The sequence below is a fragment of the Garra rufa genome, chromosome 22 (genome assembly GCF_049309525.1).
Source record: "Garra rufa chromosome 22, GarRuf1.0, whole genome shotgun sequence".
NCBI lineage: Eukaryota > Metazoa > Chordata > Actinopteri > Cypriniformes > Cyprinidae > Garra > Garra rufa.
In genome coordinates this window covers 19886759-19897004 of record NC_133382.1, presented here as the reverse complement: position 1 = coordinate 19897004, position 10246 = coordinate 19886759, and the positions used below count along the sequence as shown (strand labels likewise).

At 36.7% G+C, this 10246-nt stretch overlaps 1 protein-coding gene across 1 annotated transcript; it reads right to left on the bottom strand.

The window, feature by feature from the left end:
- Positions 1–454: 454 nt before the first annotated feature.
- Positions 455–9915, bottom strand: gna13a (guanine nucleotide binding protein (G protein), alpha 13a). The gene is made up of 4 exons (XM_073828190.1): positions 9616–9915; positions 8398–8624; positions 7362–7412; positions 455–2274 (listed from the first exon to the last, which is right to left on the bottom strand). Exons 1-4 carry the CDS (start codon positions 9893–9895, stop codon positions 1702–1704), a joined length of 1131 nt encoding a protein of 376 aa, XP_073684291.1. The 5' UTR covers positions 9896–9915; the 3' UTR covers positions 455–1701.
- Between the last annotated feature and the right edge of the window lie 331 nt (positions 9916–10246).

Genomic DNA, 10246 nt, shown 5'->3' with positions numbered 1-10246 from the left:
CGGTATGTACATTGGCTGCCATTGTGGTTTTCAAACGTAAAGTCCCAGACAGTACTTTTATTTTTTTTTAAACAATAAGTAGTCATCTGTTTTGTTTCTTTTACCTACAGACATAAACAACAGTCAAAAAGGTCGCTACTGGACCTGAGTGTGTTTATAATTTGTAATATTTCATTCAACGCATAAATGTTACAAACTACAGTAGTCAACATTTGAAGTGGGTCAAAACCTTTCATCAAAGCTGTCCTAAAACCAAAGCAATACCCATTCTTGTCTTAGGACAATTTTGGTTCACTTTTTTGATCCACTTCAAACGTTGACAACTGTATTTGAAAGCCATCTAAAACGCATCTTTATTGGTTGTTTTATTAGTGGGAGGCTGAGGCAAAATATTCTCATTTTTCTTTACTGAAATGAGAAGACAGCAGTAAAAGAAATAACACAACCATGCTGATAAAATAATCAGATTTAATAAACAGAATTACACAAATGTGATCAACAAAAACAATAAGAAAACACACTATACAAAAGCAAGTGATTATGGCCATAACAAAGACAGACAGCATTGTAAAAGCAACAATTTTTTACAGATTCTATACATAAACACCTTAATTCAGGCAATCAGTTAATATCAATTTACTACCAACAGTCAGATTACAGTGCTTGTTTTCATTAAGATTACATTAAGACTTAGTCTCTCCATCAACACGTTTCAATTTGTCTTTGATTGAGCTACAGACATTTAAGGCAAAGGTGACTTTGCTTGGCCTGTAGAAACCAATACACAGAAATAAACCTGGACTGCTTTAACAGTCATTTTATAAAACCCTGAGCTAAAGCTGTCCACTTTAACCTACACAGGAGCAAAAACGTAAGGCCACCTTCTGTTTCTAAAGTGAATTCATTAAAAAAAAAAAAAAAAAAAAAATCAGTATTGAATTTCAGGGCTTCTAGAATACATGCAACAAATGTATGGTATTGCATATTAGTGTGTGAAATATACAACTTAAGGAGGGGGGAAATGTCAGAGCAAAAAGAAATTGTACAGAGATACATTCTGTACAGGCTTGAACGGCAAACAAAGACACTTTCCCTTTACATATGAAATATGACAAGCAAGTACTTTATACAAAAGTACCATAATTGTACTACTTTATTGTCATGATCCAAGTGCAACAAAAAGTTATTTTGAGTGTGGGAAGATAAAGGCAGTGAAACCATGTTCTACTTTCAAAAAACAGACACTGGGGCCATAACCAGACTGCTGAGTGAAGCAGAAGAGCTCTTTGAATTAAATATTTAAAGCCCTGAGTTCTCACACTTTCTTTTTGAAAAGCTTTACCAAAACCAGGTGTTAAGCCGACGGGTTACAGGAGTGTTAACGGTTCCATTATACGAAAATATGCGCTCATAAACAGTAAACGATCAGAATTACAGCATTTTGGTGAATAACTGAGGACCATTCCTTGGCATATTTGATATGGCTACAAGCAGCTTAAAAAGGTTGCTTTTATATCAAATTCTTTAAATATATATATATATATATATATACTGTATTGATATGCAAAAAAAAAAATAAGTTGCATGATTATCCCCTATTTTTCTTCAACCACAATATGTATTGAACCACTTGTACTTTGTATTAAATAAAGTAAAAACCTAATTAAAATGGAATGTTCTTAAAAGGCCAATCGGCGCCTTTCATTGTAACATAAGCTGTTTAAGGTTGTCGTGCAAGATGGTGTCTTTAACATCGCGGAAGACAAGACGAATGTTCTCTGTGTTAATGGCGGTGGTGAAGTGATGGTAAAGAGGCTTCTGCTGCTGTTCGCGACGCTTGTTACGAAAGCAATCGACCAGGAACTTCTGCACATCCTGCAGATTATGGGGATCCCCTGTGAACTCGGGGAAGTAGTCCTTGATGTTCACATTGTTAACTTTTTCTTCCAGTAAGTCTGTCTTATTGAGGAAGAGAATGATTGAGACGTTGGCGAAGACGCGGTTGTTGACGATAGTCTCGAAGATATTCAGCGACTCTGTGAGCCTGTTGGTTTGTCGATCCTCCATGAGCACCTGATCGTATTCGCTGGATGAGACTAGGAAGAGGATGGAGGTCACAGAGTCGAAGCACTCGAACCATCGCTTGCGCTCTGACCGCTGGCCTCCCACATCCACCATCTTGAAAGGAACCGACTTGATTTCAAAGTTGTATTCGTGGATACCCTTGGTGGGTTTTCGAGCCAGCAGTATATCCTTTTGGGTGGGCAAGTAGTCCTGAAGATTAAAAAGAAACTAAAATCAGACAGACCCCGACACATTTATAAAAATTTTGTACCTGTATATAGATGTGCATAGAACAATAATACTCATAGACACAATAAACCAGTGAATAAACCCACTTCCATTTTCAGTTTAAATGTTCAAGCTATTTTAAACTGTTCAAACCCCACTAAGCCACAAATGAGACCTCAATTTGGAATTCATATGCTGTCTGAGTGACATTTCTGTGATTACCCAGACACAATTTCTCATCAAGCGAGTACCAAATTGAGTTCTCTTTTGCATGTTATGGTGCTTAAATAGTCAAATCCATAGTTTTAAATTTAAATGTCCTTCTTTGCCTTTTTTGTCCTAAAGGGAACCCTAAGAATTAAGACTTGTATGGCTTATCATAATGTAAATTAATGTCCTCTTAATGAAATATGTAGTGGAAAACCCATGAAAGATTTTCTCCCATAATGAAATTCCACAATGTTTTATACATATTTTGGACTATGGGGGGGTGCCGTTATTTTGATGACGTAACATGGCTACCTGTTGCTATTTTTACTGCAACACAACTTGGAAAATAATGATACTGATACAATGCCATATTTTTTGGCTTTTGGTTGTGATTTTCAGTTGAAGGGCAACAAATAAAGCAACGTAAATCTTCACTGCTTTCCTAGGGACAAGAAGAGGAGAAAAGAGTGGGAAGATGCCTATGGACGAATAAAACTTTCTAAAGACCAGCGTCTTTGTTCTCTCCTCTTTACCCCTGATGCCTTTGAGGCTTTTATTAGACAACAGCTACTGAAAGAGCTTACAAATGGAAGAGACAAGAAATGCTAGATGCCATCCTGACAGGAGGCAAACATGCTGATACTTATGACGCCGCAGCCACTGAAGGAGTTTCTCAGTGCTGATTTCACTCAATATCTGAGGGCGTTTAGACTCCTTTTTTGGAGGGGGCTGATGGTACGGCATTTGGTTTAAGCCTACACTATTATCCATCGCCACCTGTAAGCTCTTTCAGTAGCTGTGGTCATCGTATCAGTATTTTATTTTCCAAGACTTGCTGTGGTAAAAATAGCATCAGGTAGCTGACGAGTATAACCATTTGATGTCACTGAAAAACAGGGCTGCACGATTAATGCATTGCAATATCCAATGCGCATCTAGTCAGTAAAGCCGGTCCTGTAATGAGTAGTAAATCGCCATCACGTGTGTTTCAGACAGAGCAGCGCTTAGTGCGCAGAGCCGTTGTTCACTGACAAGCAGCGCACAAGCTTGAGGATTTCATCTGCGTGGTTTTGCGCAGCTCTTCAGTAAACAACAGCTCTGTATACTAAGCACTGCTCTATCTGAAACACACACGTGATGGAGATTTACTACTTATTACAGGACCAACTTTACTGACTAGATGCGCATTGGATATCGCATGCGATTAATTGTGCAGCCCTACTGAAATAGCAAAAATATGTATTAAATGTTAAATAACGTAAATCTTTTATGGATTTTTTACTACATATTTCAGTAAGATTCATACTTTACATTATTTTAAGCCCTACAAGTCTTAACACCCAGGGCTCCCTTTAAGTGTTTACAAATAGTTGAGGGAAATCAATGTCAATATAATTGATCAATCCAGTCTTAAGTGACCGCAGGCTAATATACCTGCTGCTGTCTGTGTCATTAATGTTAAATCAAACAAAAAAGAAAGGAAAAAGAAAAACAGGAAGTGGCAAAGTCACGCATGTCTGTCACGGACGTGGTAATATAGTAAATCGGGCAGGACATCCAAATACTCATCTATCATTTATTAACCTCAAATATGTCTTTTCTTCTAAAAGATGTATGTAGTAGCTACATGACATGGCAACTCAATCTAATGTTAAACTAGAAAAATATGGAGCGTGAAAGCTGAATAGTAGTAGGGGTGGGAATCTTTAGGCACTTCATGATCCGATCCGATTCCGATTCTGGGAGTCACGATCTGATTCCAAAACGATTCTTGATCTACATTTTGTCCCCAATTAATTCTTCTGCTGTGCAAATACAACTTTACAATTTTCAATTTTCTATGCTTTTTGTTTATAGTTGAAATCTCTGTGTCAATCTTCACTGGTTTCAAGATTCAATTTAATAACTGTTTTCATTATCAACTAAATATCACGATGCTCACATTCTCAGCTTTCAATAGTACTGCACATGGCTACATTTTCATATACGTTTTATATCAAATTTATTTTGTGCCAATTTTACTTTTTTTTTTTAATTATATAAGCAAGGTACTTTTTAAAACAATTACTTATTTAAAATAAGTGTTCTTTAGGTATCTGAAAGTTTACAGACAATAGTTTTTCTTTTTTCCTCAGCATTACTGCCATTTTATTATTACTGATGAAATCATAGACAGGCAGCTTTAACATGCTGCATTCAAACTAATGAACAGCAATGGCGAGCAGTGACTTTTTTGTACCAGGTATACTGAGTACTAAAACCACCAATAATACCAAAAATAATATCTTTAGATTATTTAGAAACCAATAAAATCAGAGACGAAATCATATTTTAATATTTTCTCTTTTTCCTGTATATTATTATTAAAAAAAAAATATAGACATTTTATATAGGCTATTTTCTTTTCAGTGGACTTTCAAATTTTGAATTGTTGAGAAATTATGATAATATACAGTTAGGGTGTTTTTTTTTTTTTTTGATTTAGTCGAGTAAGTTGTGCATCAAACACAATATGATTTTCGGCAATCAGGATCTGGCAGCAACAGCGCGTTTTTCCGCTTGGGAGAGCGCCTCTTGGACAGCTTACCCTGCCAATGAAATCATGCGCATGCCAGCAAAACAGAGAACGCGCATCAATTCTGAGGAGTCGAGAAAGATGCGGAGAATCTGCTTGCACGGAAGATTCCATCTCAAATAAGGGATCAACTTATAAGCATGTTTATATTAATTAACACGTGAATATGGACGGAACGCCACTGATGCACAGATCTATTTCGATATATCAAATGTTTTGTCCTGCTCTGAAAACATAACTGGCTGTATGTACAGTTTCATTTAAAACTATTCGAAAATGCAAGAGCATTTAACCGCATCCGCAATCGAGCTTTAGGACGAACAAACACAAAGCGCACGTGAAAGTCTGTCAGTGCACGAGTTTCGTGCATCTAATAGTACTGCGTTCCAGACGGCAGAAATGAAAGCATAACTTAAGTAAAACACAGCGGGTGGAAGCACACAATGTCAAGCAGTGCGCATGTGTCTAACAGTGCAAATTCTGTGCAATGAAGCCGGTGTTCTGACGATTTTTGTAGCGTCACTAGCGCGCACACGTGCCATATGCGGGAAAAAAACAAGCTCAGAATCTATTCTGAAATATTAGGAATCGATTCAGAATCGTTGAAGAGAAAATTGCGATGCATCGGAGAATCTATTTTTTCTCCCACCCCTAAATAGTAGTGCGCTCACTCCATTAGAGATGGAGGCGTCAGTGCGGTCACTTGCTCATTCTTGATGATAAAGATAAGAGTAATACATCTTTCGAATCTGTAAAGACTTTAAGTTTATTTGTGTGCACTCAGAATAACAACAAAACATTGTGATTTTGTAAAATAATTCAAGTAAACAGTATACACTTTCTGCCATCTCAGTCTCTGTGAACTTGAGTGCGAAACTTCGCAACTCCTTACAGACCTGCAAAATATATCTATAGAGAGTGAAATGCCTACTTTTAAATGAACCAATTCAAATGAAACAAACATATTTCCGATTATGTAATTCGTATGAAACATGCATATAGACAGATCAGTACTGCCGTTAGTGATCGTTAGTGTCGCCGACTTTATCTCTTAAGACGAAAACACAAGAAAGCACTAGTTTATCAACAAATAATTCAAACGTTAATGTAGTCTCCTTGCTGTTTTTCCCTGACACATTAATAATTATTATATCTACCGGTGCACTGTGGCAAGCTTTTTAGGCTTATTAGGCTATGTGGGCGTAATTATGGGTTATATGGTTAACTAATAAACGTACAACTAAAGGAAAAGAGGAAAGGAGGTGATGTGAGGCCAAGTATGGTGACCCATACTAGGAATTTGTGCTCTGCATTTAACCCATCCAAGTGCACACACACACACCTGGAGCAGTGGGCAGCCATTGCTGCGGCGCCCGGGGAACAGTTGGGGGTTCGGTGCCTTGCTCAAGGGACTCACCTCAGTCGTGGTATTGAGGGTGGAGAGAGCGCTGCCCCCCACCTACAATCCCTGCTGGACCTGAGACTCGATCCCGCAAACTTTGGGTTACAAGTCCGACTCTCTAACCATTAGGCCACGGCTGCCCCTAGTCGGCTAGTGCTTAAAATTAACGACTACTGGTCGACCAAAAAAAATTTAGTCAAGAGCACCCCTACCATAAAGATTATGCAGCGTTTATTTTTTTTTACATTTGATTACTTTCATTTTTCACAGTATTTCTTACCTCTGATAGACCTACCTGCACAATATGTATATTTGACCTACTGTTTGTAATTAGTTTTTGTTCTTATTTTATTAATGGCTGTTTACTTGTCATTAGTACGTTTGAGAAATTTTCAGTTATGTTAGGCTAGAATTGGTTATTGCTGTGATATTAAAATATGTCGTCAATTATGACATTTCAGTCACTGGTATTTAGAACTTTGATATCAAACTTTTATCAAGCAAAAATAACATCGTAATATATAGTTATGAAGCTAAATTGCACATTGTGATAAAACTTTGAGTAATGTGGCCCACCACTAACCTGTATTAATGATAATAGTACAACGTAATATATTAGTACGAGAAAAAAAACAATATTTCGTCCAAACTAATCTCAGCGTACACCTAAACCTCTACCAATAGAATTCCTAATGGATAGCAAAAAAAAATCATATCTTTTCCTGTGAATTTTAGGTTTCATTTCATTTCCACAATTCTGTGTAGATCTTATTTTCAATCATTAAATTGTATCATGTACATACAGGTATAAAACTAACTACCTTGTGCTCTAGATACCAGTACTGAAGAATATATTAACATTTATAAAATGCTATTTTTTACCAATTGTCCAAGTTTATCCACATTGTCCAGGAAATACTTCACAGATTCACCCTAAAAAGACAAAAAAGGACACACAATCATAATTAGGTCTCCAACATGTAATCTGTGCTGCAAAGGCTGCAACTTTGAATATGTCTTACTATATCCATTTTCTGTTACTCTATACAATCCTGTCCAACACACACACAATATAACCATACGATATTTTCCACCTGATTTGCTAGTCCAAAGCAGACCCTACTATACCAGGTTACACTGGCCTTATTCATAAGCAGGTTACCTAACACAAAAATCAGGAAAATGAGGCTCTGCAACATTGGCTTGCTTTGTGGGGTATGCAAATCTGCCTTTAGTAGAGAAGGTGACTTGGTCACTCACTATAAATGAATGTTTATCACTAAATAAATACGGATCAACATGTGCCAATCACAAATTGTACAACAATAGAGATTTTAGTTTGAAAATTTGAGCTAAATCCTAATCTCAGTCACAAGGGTTCTACCCCTGAACGTGAATGATCTTATCTTCATAACTGAAATGCAAACTATACACTCATGCACAGACAGAACGCCCTCTTTGTCAGGAGTAAAAAGACACTTCATTTGTGTTCAACTCATACCTGTGCATTACTCTCAGGTTTCAAACATTGTCCATGCTATGCTCACAACGAACATGATTTTCTGAGTGTAATCAGTCAAACAATAACAAAAAATGGCTACTTAATTCTACTCCTAATGTATGAAAAATACAAGACAGCATTACACCAATGAATAATTCTTTGGTGCAAAAGCTTGATAGAAGTAATTATGCAAGTACACAGTGCTTATCTGCCATGATTCATAAAACCAAGCTGTTTAACAACAGATCAACATTCCTTCAAGTTCACAGCCCCCACAATAACACGAATCCTTTGAAAAAGATTGAGTGGATTCTGTATCCAAAACTTTACTTCACAGGGCCTAAGAACAACTCAGGTTGACCAACGCACAATAATCAATAACAAATATGAAATAATCATTCACTATTTTATATTTACCAGCTGAAACTCTCTCCGCCTGTCATAGGCATTCTGAATGCCACTGTCTTGCCAAAGGGCACGGATGGAGGGCAGGTAGTTCAGAAAGACTTTGGTCTCCACCATTCCTTTGGCCATCATGGATGAGCGGGTGTCAAAGGACATCACTGTTTCCCCGTGAACCTGATTTTCAGGATCTCCCCAAGGGATGTGCAGCTTCTCACGGGCATCCACAAGCACTCTGATACCTAAATTGACAAATTGCATTAATCAGATTACTACAAAAATATATAGTATAAAAATGTATTTGAGGCTGCTGACATGATGTTCTTTAAAAAAAAAAAAAAAAAAAAAGCATTCTCAGTCCATACAGTCCCTTTTTTGTCAACACGATCAAACTTATGAAAATTAAACTTTTTTATATTTCCCATTTTTATGAGGTCGACAAGGTCAAATGGTAATGAAATTGTTTAAGCGTTAATTTTCCTTAACTTTAAGTAGCTAATTTAAGTAGATAGAAATGTCATTGAAAAAAAGATTGACTGACTTAATCACTTAAACATAATCCTTTTATTAATTCATTCATTAATGTTTGTGAATATCTTAAAATACACATTAATAAACGTTTGTATTGAATGGTGTTAAATATTATTATGGAAAAATAAGCATTTTGTCAGAAAATGGGTGCAGGAGATGAAACCTAAGCACAATTAAACAGGTTAATCAAAATAATTACTTACTTTTCCTTCCAAAATTCTGTAGCCTCAATTTTTTTCTTTTCTTATCCGTTTTGTAAGAAGTAAAGAACCAGTTGAGATACATATATCAGAATACTGTCATAAAACAAGCACACATCCAGATGACTAACGTTAACGCAGACCAAAGTAGGCGCTGTACTTTCTGTACTTTCTCTAGGGGCGCCAAGTTTACAGAAAGTTTTCTGTGATATTTGAACATAGGCTACAAGTTTAAACGTTTTTGAAAATTGTCGTGTTCGTTTTCTAAGTCCATATAGTTTATTTGAACGCGTGTACGCGGTTTTCAACAAACCCAACATTTAAAAGAACTGGCCTTCGCGTCGTCTATGGGCTGGGTGAGCAATCGAAAGTTTGCGCAAGTTACGCGAAAGAAGTCGATAAAACACTTCCACCTGCTGCTACAATACAACTGAGATTTAATTGAGTGTCCCTTTTAAATAATGATCTTGTCTCTTTCGATTTCAAATAGCTGGCGTGTTACCTTTGAGAACATTGCTGTAGATTGTAGCCCGGAACTCTTCTTTGGCCTGCTGATCGAAGTCCTGCCCATGAATTATGCGCATTTGTTTGAGGAAAGTTGACTTGCCACTTTCGCCTGCTCCTAACAGCAAGATCTTCACCAGTTTCTTCACATAAGTCTTCTCTCGAGACAGGCCTTTATCGATCTCCTTAGACTTTCTAATTTGCTCAATTTCGCCACTGGAACGAATACAATTAGGCAGACAAACTATAGCAGTCCGGGAGGGCAGGAAATCCGCCATCTTTGTAGTAACGACTTCATGGATACATCACTCGCACTGCCACGCGAGGCGCGTTCACGTGTTCTTTACAAATAGGCGGATACCACGGGTGTGGTTTAATGTTTGAAAATAAAACACATTGTCTATTAAACTATTTATTGTTTATGCAATTATATTTATTTGGTTGAGCAATTCCTATTAAGCATTAGCCTACATTTTCATATCCACGTCATGTCCTTATTTATTATACAACATATAGGAAAGTATTCTTTTAACACTTTTAAAACTAGGCATTAAAAATTGGTAATAAAGTCTATATTTCTGATACAGATTTACGAAAACAATATTAATTAAATTAGTATTCAATTTAAT

What these genes read in the sequence shown, in the direction of transcription:
- gna13a (XM_073828190.1), bottom strand. Translation starts at nt 9,895, where the DNA reads ATGGCGGATTTCCTGCCCTCCCGGACTGCTATAGTTTGTCTGCCTAAT. An exon ending in CTACAGCAATGTTCTCAAAG is followed by an intron (nt 8,625 to 9,615) that starts GTAACACGCCAG and finishes TTGTCAATTTAG; the next exon opens with GTATCAGAGTGCTTGTGGAT. An exon ending in GGCGGAGAGAGTTTCAGCTG is followed by an intron (nt 7,413 to 8,397) that starts GTAAATATAAAA and finishes TTGTCTTTTTAG; the next exon opens with GGTGAATCTGTGAAGTATTT.